Below are 21,883 nucleotides of genomic sequence, written 5' to 3'. Positions count from 1 at the left end.
ATTATGTGGCATTTTCCAACTAATTGGCTGAAAAACCAAATCCCTAGAGATCTGACCAGGGAAAGAGTGGGAATGCACAGAGTTACCACCTTCCCCACCCCGTACCTTTGTGCCCAGCAATGTCTTTGCGGATAAAGTCCTTCTCTGGCCACCCAGATTCCATTCGGAACTCCAGCTCGGATCAGCAGAGATAGTACTGTTTCCATGTCTGTGTGCCCAGGGTCGTCTGGGAGGCTTTACAGGAGGACCAGCGTCTCAGACACAGCTGCCTGAAACAAAGACCCACAGTCCCAGGCAGAAAAGGAGTCATTAGAAGGTGTTTTGGCATCAATAGGCCTAGCTTTGATTCCCAGCTTCACCATCTACTAGCTTGGACAACTCACTTTGCCTATGTAGGTCTCAGTTTCCTCCACTGTTAAATGGGGATAATGATATGACACTGAACGAGTGCTCACCACGTGTCAGGAATAGGTGCTTTTCGTGTTTCCAGTCAAACTATATAACAACCCCATAAGGTAGGTCCTCATCTCCATTTTAGACATGAGAGAGAGGTTAAACAACTAACCCAGGGTCATGCAGCCTCGGTCATGCAACTGGAACTCAAGAGTCTGCATTTTTTTGAAGCCGTCAACTATTGTTGAACTATTTCTCCCTTCAATTTTGTCAGCCCTTCATGCATTTTGTTGCTTTGTTATTAGGTCCATTTACATTTATAATTTTTAGATCTTCTTGATGGATTGATCTGTTTATTATTATAAAATATCCTTCTTTGTCCCTAGTAACACTTTTTGTCTTAAAGTCTGTTTTGTCTGATATTAGCATAGTCATTCTAGCTCTCTCTTGGTTGCTGTTTGCATGGTATATGTTTCCATTCTATTATTTTCAACCTGTATCTTTGAATCTAAAGTGTGTCTATTGTAGACAGCATATACTTGGATATTTTTAATCCCTTCTGCCAATCTCTGCCTTTTCATTGGAGTGTTTAATCCATATATATTTAATACAACTACTGATAAGATAGGATTTACATGTCATTTTGCTTATTTCTATGCATTTTTCCTTCTATTCCTCTATTACTGCCTTCTTTTGTATTAAGTATTTTCTTGTGTCCTATTGCCTTGTCATTTCTTCAACTGTATATTCTTTTAGTTCTTAGTGGTTGCCTTGGGGATTACTGGATAAAAATCTTAATTTATGACAATCTAGTTTTGATTAATATCAACTTAATAGTATCAAAAAACTTAGCTCCTGTGTAGCTCCATTTTATGCCCCTCTCATTCATGCTGTTATTGTCATACAGATTACATCTTCATACGTTATGTACCCAATGGAGAGTCACAATTATTGTTTTATGCAGTTGTCCTTTAAATCACATAGGAAAAAAGGAGTTACAAACAAAAGAATTCATTTATGTTGCCTTTTATATACACCCATATGGTTACTTTACTGGTGCTACTTCTTCACGTGGATTCAAGTTCCTGTCTAATGTCCTTTCATATCAATCTGAAAGACTCTCTTTAGTATTTTTTGTAGGGCAAGTCTGCTAGCAACAAATCCTCAGAGCTTTTGTTAATCTGGGAATGTCTTAATTTTCTCCTTCATTTTGCTAGATATAGAATTATTTATTTATTTATTTGTTTATTTATTTATAATCAGTCATCAATTTTATACACATCAGTGTATACATGTCAATCCCAATCGCCCAATTCAGCACACCACCATCCCCACCCCACCGTGGTTTTCCCCCCTTGGTGTCCGCACGTTTGTTCACTACATCTGTGTCTCAACTTCTGCCCTGCAAACCAGTTCATCTGTACCATTTTTCTAGGTTCCACATACATGCGTTAATATACGATATTTGTTTTTCTCTTTCTGACTTACTTCACTCTATATGACAGTCTCTAGATCCATCCACGTCTCAACAAATGACTCAATTTCATTCCTTTTTATGGCTGAGTAATATTCCATTGTATATATGTACCACAACTTCTTTATCCATTTGTCTGTTGATGGGCATTTAGGTTGGTTCCATGACCTAGCTATTGTAAATAGTGCTGCAATGAACATTGGGGTGCATGTGTCTTTTCGAATTACGGTTTTCTCTGGGTATATGCCCAGTAGTGGGATTGCTGGATCATATGGTAATTCTATTTTTAGTTTTTTAAGGAACCTCCATATTGTTCTCCATAGTGGCTGCATCAATTTACATTCCCACCAACAGTGCAAGAGGGTTCCCTTTTCTCCACACCCTCTCCAGCATTTGTTGTTTGTAGATTTTCTGATGATGCCCATTCTAACTGGTGTGAGGTGATACCTCATTGTAGTTTTGATTTGCATTTCTCTAATAATTAGTGATGTTGAGCAGCTTTTCATGTGCTTCTTGGCCATCTGTATGTCTTTGGATAAATGTCTATTTAGGTCTTCTGCCCATTTTTCGATTGGGTTGTTTGTTTCTTTAATATTGAGCTGAATGAGCTGTTTATATATTTTGGAGATTAACCCTTTGTCCGTTGATTCGTTTGCAAATATTTTCTCCCATTCTGAGGGTTGTCTTTTCGTCTTGTTTATGGTTTCCTTTTTTGTGCAAAAAAAAAAACGGAGCGGGAGGAATCAGACTCCCTGACTTCAGAATATACTACAAAGCTACAGTAATCAAGACAATATGGTACTGGCACAAAAACAGAAACATAGATCAATGGAACAAGATAGAAAGCCCAAAGATAAACCCAGGCACCTATGGTCAACTAATCTATGACAAAGGAGGCAAAGATATACAATGGAGAAAAGACAGTCTCTTCAATAAGTGGTGCCAGGAAAACTGGACAGCTACATGTAAAAGAAGGAAATTAGAATACTCCCTAACACCATACACAAAAATAAACTCAAAATGGATTCGAGACCTAAATGTAAGACCGGACACTATAAAACTCTTAGAGGAAAACATAGGAAGAACACTCTTTGACATAAATCACAGCAAGATCTTTTTTGATCCACCTCCTAGAGTAATGGAAATAAAAACAAAAATAAACAAATGGGACCTAATGAAACTTCAAAGCTTTTGCACAGCAAAGGATATAGAATTCTTGATGACAATCTTTTTCTTCCCACACCTTCAACAAATCAGCCCACTCCTTTTTGGGCTCCATGGTTTTTTATGAGAAATCAACCGTTACTCTCATTGGGGTTGTCCCATACATGATGAGTTGATTCTCTCTTGATGCTTTCAAGATTCTGTCTTTGGCTTTCAAGTTGGATTATAATGTGTCTCGACATGGAACTCTTTTGACTTTATCCTACTGGCAGCTCACTGAGCTTCTGGATGTGTAAGTTAACATTTTTCATCAAATTTGGGAAGTTTTCAGTCATATCTTTAAATACTTTCTACTTTCTTTCTCCTCTCATCTGGAACTCCCTATTATCTGTTGCTTGCATGCTTGATGGTGTCCCACAGGTCTCTTAGGCACTATTCATTTTTCTTCATCTTTAGCTTCATTGCATTCCTCAGACTGGATAATCTCAACTGACCTATATTCCGGTTTACTGATTCTTTCTTCTGCCTGCTCAAATCTGCTCTTGAATTTTTAATTTGATATTGTACTTTCCTACTCCATAATTTCTGTTTAGTTTTTTTTTATATAATTTCTCTTTATTAATATTCTCTATTAAATGAGACACTGTTCTCATACGTCCCTTCAGTTCTTTTCACGTGGTTTCCTCTAGTTCTTTGCACATACTAAAATAGTTGATTTAAAGTCTTTGTCTAGTAGGTCTGATGCCTGCGCTTCCTTGGGGACAGTCTTTATTGTTTGCTTTGTTTCCTGCATACTAGCGACACTTTATTTCTTTGCATGACTTATAACTTCTGTTGAAAACTGAACATTTTAAATAACATAATGTAGAACTCTGGAAATCTGATTCCACCCCACCCCCGGTTTGTTATTATTGCCGTTATTATTTTTTGTTTGTTTAGTGAAGTAACTGAAAAGTTTCTGAAGTAACTCTGAAAGTCTGTATTCTTTGTTATGTAGGGCCACTTATGTCTCTGCTCAGTTAAATTAATGTGCAGTAATGAGAGGACAGAGATTTCCTAAATTTCTGGAACCACTAAGTTTCCTAGTCATTGCCAAAGGCTCTATGTGCAGGTTGGGGCATGTGTGCAACACTCAGCCAGGCAGTTGACTTCTCTGCCTTAGTCTTCACTTCCTGCTTCCACAGAACCTCAAGGTTAACCAGAGGTAAAAGTTTAGAGCCCTTTTATATCTTCCCTGAGTTAGCACACAGCCCTGCACAAGCACTTGGCCTTCTAGATTCCTAGGAATGTGTTGGAGCTTTCCAAAACCCCTAAGGACATCACATTCCCAGCTTTTCCTTTTAAACTCTTTGGTTAGCCTATTGTTTCCTTAACTATCATTCATCAACTCTGATTAAAGACTAATTAAAAAGTTAATCAATTCTCTTCAGTTGTTTTGACAAATGCCCCAAGGTAAAGGTTTTTCACATTGGATGAACACCAAGCAAGGTAAAATAAAGACAGCTTACACGTGAGCTCTTCCAGGAAACACCAGACAGCTCGAACAATGACAATTCTCTGGGAATAAGGCTTTGAAGAATCTCTCATCCCATTCTTACCCTTCCAGTGACTGCGGCTCCTGCTTTCACTGTGATTGTGAACTGTTGGTATTCAAGGCTAACACAAAGCTGGAAGGTTGTTATGGGAACAGGGCAAGTGAACACTTGCTGCTCTTACTGAGAATAAGCCATTTTTTTCTTGAATAAACATTTCCCAGACTACTGTAAGTCTCTGGTTAATTTCCAGAGTTCTGTAAAAGTTGATTTTGACAATTTATGCCAGTTTTCTCATTGCTTTTACGGAGGAGAAAATTTTCAGAAGTCATTAATCCACCATTTTCCAAGAGTCTGCATCCTTAACTTGTATGTATCAGTAACTACTGTCAATTCTATGATAGCAACTCGCTTATAAGGTTGTTGAAGATAAAACATTAGCTCATCCACACTATGGAGAATACTGAATCCCCACCTAGTCTGTGGACCCCAAAGTGAGTGAGACATGGTCCTTGCCCTATGAGTACTCGCAGCTGGTGGTTAGGAGGATAAGTAAAACTAAAATTCTGGAGAGAAATGCTAAGTTTCAGAAGGGGCAGCCTATGGTGCCATGGGAGTAAAACACAAGGAGAGTGAACATCTGGGAGAGGATTAGGGAGGCCCCATGGACAAAGGCTTTCAAAATTTACAGTCACCAGAGTTGATACAGCATCAGAGGACTCCAGTCATATCTCACAGAGGAGAAAAATGAGGCTGGGTGGGAAATAAGTAGCTCACAGCCCATGGTCCCAATAAGTACAACGCAAAGAGTTTCTCTCCATTCAAAGCCTGTACACTCACCGAGCACCTATGTGTCAGGCTCTGTACTAGGCACCAGTGACCTTCTAACACACTGTGAAGGATCCAGTGCTTATGTTGGATATGGGTTTTCCTGTACCCTCTGAAACACTGTTCCTTCTACCAGAAGTAGCATACTCACAGCCTGCAGGCAGAATGGGCATCCAGATTACCTTGTCTGGCCTGCATAGGATTGGCCTATGTGAACTAGCTGCCAATACTTAAAAATCGAGAGATTTCACATACTAATTAGGTAAAAGAAGAAAATCTAACTATACTGAAATCAAATTCTCACCTGGAAAAACTTATCTGGGGCCACACAGAACAGTACTCTTCAGACAAGAATGAGCTTTCAGGGAATTCCCTGGTGGTCCAGTGGTTAGGACTCTGCGCTTTCACTGCTGAGGGCCTGGGTTCTATCCCTGGTCGGGGAGCTAGGATCCTGCAAGCCGCATGGCACAGCCGAAAAAAAAAAAAAAAGAATGAGCATTCAGCTCCACCGTGGCCTTCACCATCCCTTTTATCTCTTGGACTAAGAGGCTGAGTATCAGCTGCCTCACATCATCATTCTTATGTTGTTGATTTTCTTTTAGTTGAAATAATCAGAAAGGGAAATTTCTTGTACCCATATCTCAACCTAAACAGTGTGAAAATAAAAGCTAGACTAAGAAGATAATGTGGTTTAAGAAAAAGGGGGGATAACATTTCTTTGTGGAAGTGAAGTTTATTTCTACATATTTAAGGCCATTATACATCAAACCATAAGTAGGAACCATGACCAATATTCAGAAGAAATAACACCAAGTGATTTGACCAAAAAAAGGGCAGACTGTCAACAAGGCTAAAGTGTGCACATGAGTAAAGTATGAGAAATACAAGCCTCTGAAATACAAGGATGTATCAAGTGAAAAAACACCATGGCACCAAAACCTTTCAGATAGCAATTAACAGCAAAACAATCTACTGTACACAAACAAAAAAAAAAATATTTGTACCTTAAACAAAAGCAAATATTTGCAATTTTCCTTTTAACCAAAAATCTAACACATAGTGTGTTAAAGAGATGGCAGAATTTAAAAGGTCATGAAGCATTTTAAAGAAGTAACTTGAAGTGTTTTAAATTAGAATTATAGAGTACATATTAAAAACATATGACCGGTTAACCATGTTCATTTACTGTGTCTGTAAGAGTTCCTATGGGCCTGGAGAGTTTTGGGGCCTAGTACCCATGACAGGTACAACATTAGAAATGACACGTGCATGTGACAATGCTCCTGGAATGCTGTTGCAGTTGTCCCAGTTCCAGAAACATAAACCCAGTGTTTTTTATATGAACATAGGTCAAGGATACCATCCCAAAGAATGACTGTATGCTAAAAAGAGTTTAGCACCAAAAACTATAAAATAGTAATGAACCGAAAACCCATTCGTGACTTGGCTTGCAGACAGCTGAAGAATCTGCTTGAGGAACCTGGAGGTACACACAATATGGTAACACATGCATACATGTGGGGGTTAGGTGATAAGCTGCACAAGAGATTTTTTGAACTGCTGAAAGAAATATATTACTTATGTTACTCAAAGGGAAATTCCTACCCCAGCTTATCAGTAAAGATGAGAACAAAGACTAGGGTTTAAGGTTGGCATCCTACCCATTTCAACTGTGAGAATTGCCCTCCAAGGGCTTCCACAAATAGTTACACCAATCTATGAGTCAACTCATTTATTTCTAGTGACACAGTGTCTTTGAGAATCACATTTGGCAAGACATTCTCTTGTCCACTTATCTACAGAGAAATCAATTTCCAGAATTGAATGTTCTATCTAGAGTACATCCCCCAAATTGTAGAGATAAAGACTGAAATCCAATAAAAGTTCCCTTACTTCAAAATTGACTAGAGATTAACATCATTTTTCTAATTAATATTATTAGCAATAAAAATACTGAATAAAAAGCAACAAACAGAACAGTGCTGTATGATACTGAAAAATAAATATGGCAAGGTTGGCATTCCACAATTCTCAAATATATCAATTCACAGTTATTCTAAAAATAAAAACCATCAAGCAAAGATTCCCTCCATGTTTGGAGGAAACTACATGTGAACAGTTGTTTTCCATCACGAAAGACTAAAACTAAATATAGCTCCTAGTTGATAGTCAAGGCTATGTAGTCTGTCCTATATTCTGCAAGAGACAGAAGATCTGACACTTACCCCTTGGGACAAAAGAAAAGATGTCAGGTTCCAAAGGAGGAATGAACAGAAAAGAAAAATTTAATAATTTAATGATTAAAATATTTTTTATTTTCTACTTTTAATTTTTTGAATTTTATTTAAGTTCTCATATCAAACATGCTTATATAACTATGTTGTTACACCAAAGTTGAAATCAAATAAAAGTGGTTTATTTGTCTATTGATTTGTCTATCAGCCAGCTGCATTCAATTTGCTGTACATTTCTGCCCCTGAGTTTGGTACCCCCACCTACATCAACCTCCACTTGATTAACAAAATCGCTTATATTTCAATATACTATACTATACTACCTCACACCCCCAACTAGGGAGGAGTTTCCTGCTGGTAAGGGCTGTGGATTGTCCCTTCTTGTCTACTTAACGGAAACCCAGTGAGTGCTGAAAAGTACACCCCTCTCTCCTTTGAGGGATACTCTCCTGAGCAGGCCTGGCTCTTCCTCCACTCACCGCCACAGTTCCTTGGTCCTTGAAGCCTCATTCCAGACCTAGAAGAGTATCTGGTCAGTCAACATGCAATTAGTGCCTAGCCTGCCAGGCCCTGTGGAGGGGACAGAGAGCTAAATGAGACCCAGTGCTTGCACTCAAGAACACTCACCCTGGGGAGTTAGAGACAAATTCAGACCATCAAATAAAACACACCAAATAATGAATGACAAAGGAGAGAATGACCAACTCAGTTGGAGCCAAGGGGTTCAGAAGTAACTACTGATCAACTCCTGAAGGATGAGTAGTTATCCTCTAAGAAAACGGCTGAAGCATGTCAGGGAGAGAAAGATCCGCTTGGGCAAAGATTCAGAAGTATGAAAAAGATGATGAGTAAGTTGCCTTAATCAGAACATAGAGAAAGGAGCTGGAGACAGGCTTAGACCAACTCTTGGAAGTCAGAAGGGCAAAAACAGTGAGAAGTCACTTGAGAACTGTGAATGGAAGAGTGGCAAGTCAAACTGTGTTTTAGGCTGCTATGAGAAGGAAGGACTTGGAGACTTCCCTGGTGGTCCAATGGTTAAGAATCCGCCTTCCAATGCAGGGGGCATGGGTTGGATACCTGGTCGAGGAACTAAGATCCCACATGCTGGGGCAACTAAGCCCATGCACGCTCTAGAGCCCATGCGCCACAACTAGAGAGCCCGTGCACTGCAACGAAAGATCCCACGTGCCACAACAAAGATCCCGTGTGCCGCAACTAAGACCCGATGCAGCAAAATAAATAAATAAATATTAAAAAAAAAAAAAAAAAAGACTCTGAGCTTCCACTGTAGGGGGCACGGGTTGGATCCCTGGTTGGGGAACTAAGATCCTGTAAGCCACGTGGTAGGGCCAATTGAATAAAAAAGAGAGAGAGAAGGAAAGACTGGAAACGAGGGCAGAGCAGCAGGACCCATAAGAAAGCTGCTGCAATGGAGTAAATTAAGGCTCTGGCTAAAGGGATGTCCCAGAGATGCCAAGGTGCAGGAACAGAACTGCTACCTGGGGAGGGCACACAGGCCGTATTCCCACAAACTGCTCTCTGCAGAAGTATCTGGAAGAGGCTCAGGTGGCCCTGGGAAGGGATCACAGTACCCTGCCTCCCCCTCTCTCAGGCCCACACCTGCATCCTGGAACTTCTTGGCCTCTCCAGCTGGGCCACCCTGGGTTCTGGAGCCTATACAGCTTCAGTAGAAACCACTCTGGAGCTTTCTGTGGCCCAGACCTACTGAGGGTCCCAGCCAGATACGTGGCTTTCCAGGCCCTGGCAGAAATAACAACCACCCTGTCTGAGCCCAGGTTCCTACTTCCACAGCCCTCACTCACCCGAGATCAAAGTTTCTCAGTCCTTAAGAAATCTTTTTGGCTAGTAGGAATGTAAAGTTGATACTTTGCAATAATCAAACCAGGTAAGAAGATTTCCGCATTCTTTTTTTCTATAGTTCCCAGTTCAAAACCCAACTGAGATGTTCTTACTTCCCTAACATAAAATTATAATATGTAATATAACCTGCAAAATGGGTGTTACCCGCCTTGGAGAATGCCTCTGTTAGATGCTGATCTTCATGATGACACTGTGAGGCAGGGTTTATTGACCTCATTTTACCTAACAGGGAAACCAGAACCTGGAGAAGTTGCTGCTATCAAAGGGTAAAAGGCACCTCCCTTTCAAAATCTGCTGGGAGACTACCTGGGCAACCTCAGCCAATGCACTCTCGGCACGATACTCACTTTCCCTATTGGTAAAAATGGGGATAGCAACCCAGTATTTTACTTGATACATTTAAGTTATAATTACACAATTCAGGTAAGGGTCTGTTTATTAATCTTTCTGTAAAATGATATAATAATGTATTTTAAAAGTAAAGAAATTCATTTACTCAACAAACATTTACTTAGAGTACACTAAATATCAAGCCATACGCTGAGTGTATACACACAGTGATCATACAGTGGTTATACACACAGTGATGCAAGAGACAAAAGAATGAGTCTAGTGGGGGTGGGGGGGAAGCAAACATTTAACAAGCACAGTATGTGATCATTTAGTCACAGTTGTGCTGAGTAAGAGCACAGAGGAGGAAGAGCTCGGAGCACAACAGGGGCAGAAGCGCAGATCAGACTAACGCACCAAACAGGCACTTAGGGAGCACAGCCAGTACAGGAACTCGACTGGCTGGGAAGGGACAGGCGGAGCCCGCAGGAGGAGGTGCCACTCACAGGGAGGGCACGGCTTTCCAGGCAGGCCCCAGAAGGGGAATTCCAGAATATTCCAGAAGAGGTGGGATCCCTAGGCCAATCTTAGGGGTGAACCCTGTTCACAGGTGCCCAGTGCAAGCCAACCGCACAGGGGCTCTGGACACACCGACAGACGGAGGAACAGAGGGATAAGAGGTTTCCACAGCAACCCCTTCATAGGTCGCCGAGGTCGCCACCCCGGGGGCCAAGAGCGTCCTCTGCAGATCGCGGATTCAGGGCCGTCCGACGCTCCCTCCCAGATTTGGGAAACGGAGGCTCCGAGGGGACGGGCCGACCATGGACACGCCAGTGACCAGGAGCCCAGCCCTGCCTACCGCCTGGGACAGGACGCGCTACCTTATCCACCTGGGCGACGCAGAGCATGTCTCGGCCTTCCAAGAAGGAGAAGACGTGCAGCAGCTCGGGCAAACCCATCTGCGGCTCCACGGCGCCAGCCCCCATGGTTGCCTGGGTCGGGCTACGCCTTCGCTGCGCTTCCGCCCCCGCAGGCCGAACCCCGCCCTCTCGCTTCATCCTCGCCCAGCCTCCACGCTTCCGTTCGGAACACCCACTTCTACTAATCCGCTCACCGGCCCTGCTTCTACTTGGCCTTAGACTGGCTTCTAACCCTTGTCCTGACATTCGCTGAGACCCTCGCCCACCACCTTATACTGACATTCATCCTCGTTCTGACCTTCGCCCTGACCCTCACGCGGGACCCTGAACCCAGCACCTCCCGAGCCCTTGCCCTGGTGCTGGCCCTTATCCAGACCTTGACCCTCTTCCTCAACCTCGCCCTAATCATCACCCTTGATTTCATTAGCATCTGACATCTACCACACTCCTGTCCCTACCCTCACCTGACCCTGACTCACCCTAATACACACCTTCATCCTGAGCTTTGCCCTAGCCCCGACCCTGGCCTTCACAATCACCTTCAGAATGACCCTCAGCCTCCATCTTACACTGGCACTGGCCCTTGCCCAAGCCCTGGCTCTAACCTGGTACTTCCCTCATCATGGCCCCTGCCCGGGCTCTCACCCTACCTAGCCTTAGCCCCAACCCTGGACCTCACCCTGGTTTTGGTCGTGGCCCTGGCCAAGATCAGATCAGAGTTAGTGTAAGGGTGAAGGTCATGATCAAGCTCAATGTCAGAGCAGCCAGGGTCACAGTCAGGATGAGGGTAAGATCAGAGACAGAGTGATGAAGATCAGAATCAGCGTGAGGGTGAGTGTCCAGTTCAAGGTAAAATTCTATGTCAGGTTAAGGATCAAGATAAGACAATGGTCAGGGTCATGGTGTCAGAATCAGGTTCAAGGACAAGATCACTATGAGGGAAATTTTAGATCCAGGGTTAGGTTCAAGATCAAGTTCAAGATCAGTGTGAGAGCCAAGGTTAGGATCAGGTTGAGGCTCCATTCGAGAGGATCAGTGAGAGGATGAATGTCAGGATTAGGATGATGGTTATTGTCAGGGTGAAAGTAAGATTGAAAGTTGGATTCAAGTTGACAGTGGATGTCCAGTTCCGTGTAGGATTCAGGGTCAAGGTGAGGGTGAGGTTGATGTTCAGGATTAGAGTCAGTGTCAGGTTCAGGGTCAAGATCAATGTGAGGTAGTGTCAGGGTCAGGGTGAACATGATGTTCATTGTGAAGGTCAAGGTCAATTAAAAGTCAAGGTGGGTCCCTTTTCTATTGCTGCTGGAAGGAATTAAGTCCTCCTCCTCCAACTCTCCCTCCCCCCACCCCCCATTACATTGGCCCAATCTGCATAATCCAGGACACTCTTTCCATCTCAAAGTCTGTACGCTTTAATCACATTTGCAAAGTCCCTTTTGTGTGTAAGGCAATGTATTCATAGGTTAGGACATGGGCATCTTTGGTGGGGGGGGGGACATTATTCTGCTTACCACAGAGGGTCAGAGTTTGGTTTATAGTCAAAATCAAGTTCAAGGTTAAGTTTCAAAGTGAGGATGGGTCAAGATGAAGGTGACGATCAGGCTGAGGACGAGTCATCATAATAATGAAAGTCAGTGTCAGTGTGAAGTTCAATTCAGGGTCAGGGTCTAGATTAGGTTCAAGGTCATGATGGGATTAGGGTGTCAATGGTGACAGCCAAGTGTGAGTCCATGTTCTGTGTGAGGCTCAGCATTAGGATGAGGACCCAGGTCAGGATGAAGTTGAGGTCTAGGTCAAGATGAGGGTCAGGATCAGGATCATGGTCAGGCTTGGTGTGCAGACTAGTTCCAGCTTGAGTGTACAGTGTAGTTCAGCATCAAGGTGCAAGTTCAAGGGCAGGGTGTGTCAGTATGATGGTCCTTGTCAAGGTGAGGATTCAGTCTGGGGCAGAGTGAAGTTGAGGGTCAGAATCAGATTGAAGGTGGTGAGTATCTCATTTATCACAGTATTCACAATCAGTGTGAGAGAAGCTGTCATTGTCAAAGATAAGTCAAGCTCAGGACAAGTGTCAGGGACATGTTAACGGTCAGGATCAGGATCATAATGAGCATCAAGGTAAGAGGAATGTCAATTAGAGACCCAGGGTTAAGGTTAAGATGAGAGCCAAGTTCATGGACAAGGTTTAGTTCTAGGTCAAACGGGGTCAGAGTTTGGGTGAGGGTCAGAGTCAATGCCAAGATCAAAGCCAGGCATGGGTGGTGAAGGGGCTGGCAAAGAATTGAGTGAGGGTGAGAGTCAGCGTATATGTCAGGGTCAGGGTGATAGGGTCAGGTTAAGTGTAAGGTTTAAGGTAAAGGTGAGGGTCAATGTCAGGGTGGAGTAAGCGTTAGAGTCTTTGTGAGTGGAACTGGCTGAGGGTCAGTGGTCAGGGTTTGGGTACAGACTTGCGTTCATACGAAGGTGAGAGACACCAGAAATTGAGCTAGACTGAAGCTTAGAGTCTACAGATGTGGCTGGACAAACAGGCAGAGGCCAGATCCTTAAAACATCTTTAAAGACATATGGGACACTCAGACTCTTCCCTGAAAGCAACAACTAGAGTTTACTGTGCTTTGCCCTCTAAGAGCTTGGAGAGCAGTGACTGTGGCACTGTTAGTCACCTCTGTGACTGCAGTGCTTACAGAATTTTAGCCACATGAGCACAAAATGAATATTTTAAGAATACAAGATTGCTAAGAATAAGTTTCTCTGACTTCTCTGTTTTTATCTATCTGTGAACCAATACCACATTGTTTATTTATTACAGCCCTATGATAGTCTTGGTATCTGATAGGGTAAGTCCTTTCATCATTTTTTGCCTTTTCTTCTGCTTCTGCCTCCTCTTAACCCTTTCATTTCCGCATATATTTTAGAATTGGCTTACCAAATTATTTAATAAGAAAAACAAGAGCCAGTTCAGATTGTATTGGGATTTACTGAATTAACAAATGAGTTCCAGGAATGTCTGTCTTCTTATTTGCCCAGTATCTCTGAGTAAAGAGGAGGCCCATATGGTCCAGGCTCACCCGTATCCTGAGGGTGATGTTGGTAAACCAGCTTAAGGTGTGGAGGGTCACTTATTGGGTCCCCAACTTGAGCCATTCCTGGGTCCTGATTTCTGCCAACTCACCTCCAAAAGGGAGCTCTGTCACATGAAGCACCTAGCAATCCCCCAAGACTAAAGTCGCCATGAATGGGGCCACTTTCCCAGTGACCACAGAGAAGCAAGGGCCAGGGGATGATGCTACCTCAGCCACTTCCCTCAACTGGAAAGGAAGAGGGGCATACATCACGTAGAACTACCGGGCGTTTTTATAATAAATCTCAAAAGTGAACTAGTGTTTAATGTCTCTGAGAACAAAATCAAACCAAACTTTCCTTCCCACTTGGATTTCCGACATGAGGTCATCCTACACTCAGCGCTCCCCCAAATGGCTCTACCAGGACTGTCCCTGACCAGGAAGGCAGCAACTAGAGAACCAGCCCCATGGCAGGCATGGCAGCGGAACTCACTGCCTCCTTCTGATGGATCTGTTACCAGCAACAGATGGGAGGCCGACAGCACAGGCCGAGGGTCCCCTCTGCTGAGGCTGGATGGCCTGGCCAGGAGCAGGACCACTGTGGTCGAATCAGGCCAGAGCAGAAGAACAAGAGGCCTGGCTTGTCCTGGGGAGGGAAGGGGGCGACACGCCTGTGGGGCCTGGCCCAAGGTCTCAGCCCTCCAGGATGAAGGGCCGAATCAGCTCCGGGTTCAACAGTGACTCCTCGAGAGGCCGGTCCACGTGGAGGTCATGGACGTGGGGGGGGTCCTGGGGGGGCCTTGAGGGCAGGTCCCCCTGGGCGCTGAGGAATTGGCAGCTCCGAGGGGTGGGCAGGCAGGGGAGCTGTGAAGAAGTACTGGTGCAGGAAGGCCTGAGGGTAGCAAGCAAGGGGCAGCAAAAGGAAACTGGTCACTTCCCCGTCCCAGCTTCAGCCACTTCCCTCCGAGGAGGAGATGTGAACATTGCCCTGGAGAGGATTTTGCCTTCATCTGCTCATCGTTCAGGTGACTCCAACACCTCGGAGTGCTCACTGTTTGCGCACTGCTCCAGAGACAGGAGATGCAGCGGTAAACAGAACAAAGAGCTCTGCCTTCAAGTTTTCCACATAGTGAGGGGTGGGGGTAATAAACACGATAAAGAAGTAAGACAAACGGCATCAAATGATTAGTGATGTGGGAAAGAGAAAGTATGAGGGGGGGATGAGGAATACTGGAGGGGCTGCAGGCCTGAAGAATGGTGAAGGGAGGCCCCTGGGAGGTGGCGCTCAAGCAGAGACCTGAAAGGTGAATGAGTGAGGCCTAGGGACAGAAATGCACAGACCCCCAGGACATGGAGAAGCCCTGGGGCCCGAGGGGAGCGAGCAAGGGGAATGGGAGCTGGCAGAGTCACAGAGGTGATGGCCCCAAATGTGTGATGGCTGTGGGCCACTAGGACCTGGCTTCTCCTCTGAGGGAGCCCCAGGAGGGCCCTGCAGGCGAGGATGCGACAGCCTACCTGGACAAGGTCCCTCTCTTTGCCACGTGGAGGAAAGACTAAATGGGCAGGAGAAGCAGATTCTGGGAGGCAATGGGGACGGGGGGGCGCTTAGAATGGGGGCAGCAGCAGGGGGCTGAGAGGTGGTCAGTTGGCCTCAGTACACTCTGAAGGTGCTGCTGACATGGGAACTCGCCAGGGGCATGTGTAAACACACACTGCTAGTGCCGAGGGCAGGGAGCGGAGGCTGCCATGAGGCCAGATGGACAGATACACCCGACAGAGGCCCTCACACCATCAGCCATCAGCCCATGGTCCTCCCCTCCTCCCCTGCCTTCTAGCCACGACCCACCCCTCCTGGGTCCTCCTCTCCAGGCCTCTGCTCATCATTTCTCTTGGGAAAACAGCTCCCCATGCTTAAACCTGCCCTTCTCCAGGAAGCCTTGCATGACCCCAAAGTCAGTCCCAACATCCCTCCCCTCAGCTCCCACAGACTGACGGCCCTGCCTCACCACAGGGTGGAGACCCCACAGGCACAAGCCACGTCTGTTCACTCTGGATCAGGGTCCAGGACAGTGCTCAGCACGTGCCAGATGCTAGTAAATTCTTGTTGAAGGAATGAAGGGACGAAGAAGTGAGTCACCAATAACCCAAGACTCGCTCTTCTGCGACGTGTGCATGCCCTTCTAATGGGCCACCCCTGGCCACCTGCCCTCTAGGGTCCACTCAGGAGAGGCACACCTGCCCTGCACCCTCCTAACCCTGGCTCCAGGGGTTCTGGTCCCAGCCCATCACAGGTTCTGAGAATCTCAACCTGCCTAGTCAAAAGGACACGGACGAGGAGGGTCAGGGCAACGGGTGTCACCCTACCTGGGAGGCTGCAATGCGCTGGCGTGGAGGGTAGAGGAGGAAATGCCCCAGCAGGTCCAAGGCCTGGGGAGAGGCATCGGGCAGCACCTCCTCCAGGGGCACGGGAGCCTGCTCCTTGAAGGAGATCTTGTTGTAGTCAGGCAGGTCCTTGATCTCCTGGAGGAGAAGGGGGTCCATCAGGGCCGGCACCCACCCCGCCAGCCCCCTTAAGGTGTCAGTTCTCGCTCCCTGTCACCTACCTGCTCCCATTCACTCATCACTCCCCCATCCATGCACCCCTGCTCACATGTCACTCATGACATCACGTGCTCACTCAGTCCTTCAGTGCTTCCTCCACATCTCAGGCGCCTGCTCCATGCCCAGCTCGGTTTGGATGCGTGTGTGCTGGGGACGGGTGGGAAGGGATAGGGCTTGGGCCCTGGCCCTCGCACTTCCAGCAGGGCAGGGGAGGAGGAGACCCCACGCTGGGCCAGGACCGAGGTCCGGCAAGTCAAGGAGGCATGGGGCCACGAGAGAGAAGGTGCGGGGCAGGGGAGTCACTAGCTATTGGGGTAATAGAAGCCACCCGCCCCCACCCCTTCCCACTGTAGGCCCCTGCAAACCGGCCAGACTTGAGGACTGGGGGCGCCCAAGATTCGAAGCACACAGCAAAGCTGTTCAATGTCATTCTCCCCTGGGAAAAGGGGGGACCCGTTCAACAGCTCCCCCAGGATGCAGCCAACAGCCCTGCAGATACAGAACCCAAACAACTCAGAGATCTCACACCATGGAAACAGATCCCCCCACACCACCACCCACACCTCACACTGTGGTCAAGATACCCACAAAGTAGCCTTCAGGCTTCATAGCTAAGGATACAGATCCCCAAACAGTCAAAGACTTCAAGCCTAGAACACAGAGCATATCCCCCTCTTTAAACAGCTCTCAGGCCTCAACTCTGGAACACACATCAACCCCTCAACAGTTCTGAGACTTCTCAGAGCCTCACATTCTGGGACACACTGCCACCTCCTCCCATTCTGGGGCAGACTCCAAAACGGCCCCCAAATCTCAAACTCTTAGGCATATACAAACCATCCTACCCCAAATAAAGGTTCAGGGCCTTCATATCCAGGGACCCAGGCCTCTAGATAACTCAGGAACATTGCATCCTGGGATATCACCCCCTGCATAGCAGCTTAGACGCCCCATGCCTCGGACCACCTCCCCAACCTCAGCCCAGAAGCTTCCTACTGGGACAACCACTCTGATCCCACTTGACCCCTCCCAGCTCAAAACTGTCATGGGGAGGAACACTGATCCCAAACTCCTCAGAGATACTCTAACCAGGGGAGACACCCCCATGGCAACCTAGAGCTCACAGCAGGAAAACCCCCAAATGGCTTAGAGACCTCAATGCCCAGGAGGAAAAGGTGACCCAATGACCCACACTCCCCCTTGCCCAGCCCATAGGCGTCTCACCACAGGTCGACACCCTGATCATACTGGCGGGCACCATACAGGAGCTCAGGGGCTCGGTACCACCTGTGAGAGGAGGGCAGGTGGTCACAGCCAGGTCACCGGTCTGTCAGGAAGCTGCCTCGGAAGGTCATCCTGGCCCCCACACCAGCCCCAAGAGCACTGTTTGGACAGAAGGTCCAGAAGCATCTCTTCCCAGCAGGAGGGTTGGGGCCTGTCTATTGCCAGGTCCTGCTTGGGAACTGGTCCTCCCTACCTGGTGGCCACCTGGTGCGTGTAGAGACGGCTGCCATCTGGGGAAAAGACCCGGGCCAGGCCAAAGCCCGCTATCTTGAGCTGGCCCGAGGCACTGATAAGCAGGTTGGCTGGTTTCAGGTCCTGAGAGCACCCGAAGAGGCATCAGTCCCTCCAGAGCCCCCACAGGACCTCGGGACAGGAGGGCCTGGCAGGCTGGGCACCCAGGTCAGCGCAAGACCCGACCTCCTCCAGGGCCCCAGCCCTGGCCTCCTACCCATAGGCCCTGCCCCCTCTGTCCCTTTTCTAACCATGCCCTTCATCAAGGGCTGGCCTACCCACAGCCCAGCCACCCCCCCGGTCCCACCCCAGCCCATGCTGGAACTGACCCGATGTACAATGTTGTTGGCATGGCAGAAAGGGACCCCCTTGAGCAGCATCTGCAGGTAGCTCTTGACCTGCGCCTGGGTCAGCGGCCTCTGGGCGTGGCGCACCACCTCAGCCAGATCTGACAGCATGAACTCGAAGGCCAGCACGAAGCCTGCGCCATGCGGGAACACGGCCTTCAGCTGTACCACCTGCAAGCGGGGCATCCCGTCAGCCGCCAGACTCACATGGCTCAGACTCTCTCTGGGACCCTCAGCCCTTGCACCAACAGAGGACCAGGCAGGCAGAGATGGTGGCATGAGATCTGAGCTCAGAATCAGGGAGCTTGGTGATCTCTTGCTTCCCTCTCCCAGGAGAAGGCAAGTCCCTACTCTAATGCTCCAGTAAACACTCAGGGAAAAGGAGGTCTAAGAAAGGCGACTTAGGGCAGTGTCTGGTCCCCCACCCAGCCCACGAACTGGAAAATCACCTGGAAACACACACACACACAGGTGATCACAACTCCCAGCACTGGGAGAGCAGGAGACATGTCACATATACTTCCTGAGGGCCCACGAGGTCACAAGGGCAGGCTGCACAGTAGTGAACAGGAGCAAGGGCTGGTGGGTCCCGAAGGACTTGAAGGAGCTCAGGGGACAAATGACTGACAAATGACCAAACAACAAACGTATAGGGTATTCTGATGAAGATTCTGATGAAGAAAGAAGAGAAGGCATCTGGGAAGGAGCTCTGGGCCAGGGGACAGCAAACACAAGGCCCGGAGGCAAGAACAGGAAGGAGGCTGCTCTGTTCTGCACTCCTGGAGCCTAGACAGTGCTTATCACGGGCGAGACACTTAAGAAGTTGTGAATGAAAAAAGAGGCTGGAGCGGGGTGGAAGCAGATGGTGACAGTTCTTTCAGAGTGAAGAGAAGCCTCTGGAGCTTTTCAAGACAGGGAGTGGATGATTTCATGTACATTTTTTGACTGTGGAGTGGAGGCAGTGGCCGGGGGGCGGGGGGGCAGGGGAGCCTGCTGTAGTTGTTCTGATGAGAGGTGAGGATGGCCTGGGCCAGGGTAAGATCTGGAGTGTTTTGAACGTAGACTCTTCAGGCCTGCTGATGCACAGGACATGGGACCGTATCACCAGCTTCCTATGGGCCCTCCACCTCTCCCACACACAAGCTGTCAGCAAAGCCCTTTTACTTTCCTCAAAAAACAAGAATGGCCATATTGCTGTTTTTCTGATGTTGAGGGTAGTAGACACTCATTTTACAGATTGGGACAAACAAATACATTCAGATAATACCCAAAATTATAATGAAAAAAACAGCAAAAGAAAAATCCTATCACCTACAGTCAACCTTAGGAGTCTATTCCACCAGACTTTACAAGAGACATGGCACACACAGGCATGTATTCGTATATATATACAAAATATTTTCATACAAAACCAAGATGACACACACAGTTTTATAACATGCTTGTGTCACCCAATATATCAAGGACATCTCTAGAGAATAAGAAACAAGTCAGAGTATCACCCACCCTTAGGTGGGTGGACCTACCCTTGTCACTCCCTGGGAAGTTAAGCACATCCTCTACTCAGGACATGGACAAGAGAGAATACCACAAAGAGAATGAAACTGGGTGTGTGAGGTGTCTCTCCTCGTGTGCCCACAGCCCCTCCCAGGCCTGTCACAGCACAAACCACGCCAGATGGGCGCTGTAGCCTTTGGCCATCTCCCCTACCACACTTCAGTTCTCAAGAGCAGGGTAGGGGCTGGTTTCTGTGTTGCCAGTAGCCAGTAGAGGGTAGAGTCTATGGGAGGCCCCAGGGTTAAACCGTCCTGATTCTGCGATCAGACCTGGGCCAAAGCCTCCACAGACAAGCGGAACAAGCTGAGCACCGGTAAGCTGGTGGCTGCGCCTCCTCCCCTGGCCTGAGATAGGGAGGGCCTGAGCGTGCCTTGCGGAGCAGAGGACGAAACTCAGAAGGACAATATACATAAAGCAGTCAACCTGGCATGCAGAACATAACAGGAGCTCAATAGGTGGCAATTATCATTATCATCAGAAATCACCAAGTGTTTTGAGAAAAAAGGAATAAGTTAGTGAATGAGCGAACGAGTACGCGAAGAAATAAGCGAGTGAACGACAGGGAATGAATGAGTGAAGTAACTGAGTGAATGAGGGTGAACAACAAGTGGAGAAGAAAGGGAGTGAGTGAGGGGTGAGGAAGCAAATGAGTGAACAGAGTGACTGCAGGACCTCAGAGTGGGAGTGAGTGGAGGAGGGCGGGAACCAGCACCTCAGAACACCAGCCCCACTCACATACTGACTGTCCTCGATCTCCTGCAAGGCCTTGATCTCCCGCAGGGCCTGGTTGGGGATGCCATCCTCCAGCCGCCGCAGGGCCACCTTCTTGAGGGCAACGATCTCTCCAGTCTGTTTGGGACAGGACGCAGACACTGCAGGCCCATCCCCGGCTGGAAAAGGGGATGCGACGCCGAGGCCTGAGGCCCTCGTTGGGGTGGGACGCGCCCCCCACCCCGGGCTGGAGGGAAATCAGGGCCAGCAGGCGCAGCGCTGAGCAAGCAGCTCAGAGACATCCACGCCACGCTCCTAGGGGGCACTCGCCTGAAGAAAGCACCGCTGGTTGCTGGACGCCCTCCACTCAAGAGAGCAAAGGAGGCGGGAGCACGCCACGAAAAGCTGCGGGGAGGCAGGAGCCCAAGCGTGGGTCGGGACAACGGGTAGATCTCAATGGAACCGAAGGAGGAAGGGCTGGGTGCTCACCTCCACGTGCTTGGCCTTGAAGACGATGCCGTGCGCGCCCTCCCCAATGCGGCCCAGGATGCAGTACTGCTCCATAGCCCTCTGCCAGACACCCGGACCCTCTGCAATCACAGCCCCTCCCCGGCACCCGTACCTTTCCGCATTAGCCCGCCCTGCCTCCCGCGCCCAGATGCGGCTGCCTAGCAACGGCGCAGGAAAGAGCGCAGAGGCCGGGAGGCCGAAGGCAGCTACAGGCGGCGTCCAGGCCTGTCTGCGCCTTCCCCTAGGCCCTCGCCATCACGCCTCAGTGCGCTTCATTCGGCGGGAATCACCCGTGCGCAGACCGTGCCAGCAGGAGCGAGAGCCACCGCCGACCCCTCGCAGCACTGCCGGGCGTCACGTGACGAGTGACGCCTGGTTACGCAGAGGGGCGAGGGCATGCAGCCAAGGAGCAAGGCGGAACAGCCTTGGGAGCGGGCTACATAGGCGGGAGGGTGGAGCCGCTCTCCGGGGTGGAGGCGGGGCACTCAGCGAGGCGGGCGGGGCACTCAGCGGGGCGAGCGGGGGCACGGGGCGGGGCCGCACAGCCGGGGGCGGGACCGCGGCGCCGAGGGCATGGCCGAAAGGTGACGGGGCGGGGCCGGCTACTATGGCAGGCCAGGGTACCCTCGCCCCCATACCTAGAGGTGCAAGCTTCCACCTGTGAGAACCTACAGGTGCCATTTCCACCTATGAGCCCCAAAGCCAATGATGATTGAAGCGAGACGGGTTCGGGTCTGCATTGTGGAGGGAGCGTCAGTTGGCAACATGTAAAGACAACGTTTAAAGAGTAAAAAGTCTGACCCAGAAAGTCCATGTCTAAGGGCTTC

At 48.2% G+C, this 21,883-nt stretch overlaps 1 protein-coding gene across 17 annotated transcripts; it reads right to left on the bottom strand.

Annotated features, from left to right (window-relative positions):
• Nucleotides 1-139: 139 nt before the first annotated feature.
• On the bottom strand, nucleotides 140-21,409 carry LOC309653806 (cyclin-dependent kinase 20-like). Of its 17 annotated transcripts, none has more exons than XM_082478609.1 (9): nucleotides 21,036-21,409; nucleotides 20,571-20,684; nucleotides 18,261-18,449; nucleotides 17,894-18,015; nucleotides 17,641-17,703; nucleotides 16,782-16,905; nucleotides 16,180-16,335; nucleotides 14,309-14,461; nucleotides 7,959-8,195 (listed from the first exon to the last, which is right to left on the bottom strand). In XM_082478609.1, exons 1-8 carry the CDS (start codon nucleotides 21,108-21,110, stop codon nucleotides 14,330-14,332), a joined length of 975 nt encoding a protein of 324 aa, XP_082334735.1. In that variant the 5' UTR covers nucleotides 21,111-21,409; the 3' UTR covers nucleotides 7,959-8,195; nucleotides 14,309-14,329. The 17 variants fall into 17 exon arrangements, with proteins under 17 accessions (XP_082334728.1, XP_082334734.1, XP_082334729.1 ...); XM_082478610.1 differs by lacking the exon at nucleotides 7,959-8,195 and adding an exon at nucleotides 12,674-12,697; XM_082478602.1 differs by lacking the exons at nucleotides 7,959-8,195; nucleotides 14,309-14,461 and adding an exon at nucleotides 140-269.
• Between the last annotated feature and the right edge of the window lie 474 nt (nucleotides 21,410-21,883).

The sequence above is a fragment of the Balaenoptera physalus genome (assembly GCF_965194825.1).
Source record: "Balaenoptera physalus genome assembly, contig: HAP1_SCAFFOLD_1213, whole genome shotgun sequence".
Classification (NCBI taxonomy): Eukaryota; Metazoa; Chordata; class Mammalia; order Artiodactyla; family Balaenopteridae; genus Balaenoptera; species Balaenoptera physalus.
Note: the sequence above shows the minus strand (reverse complement) of the source record. Positions and strands in the feature narration are given on the sequence as shown.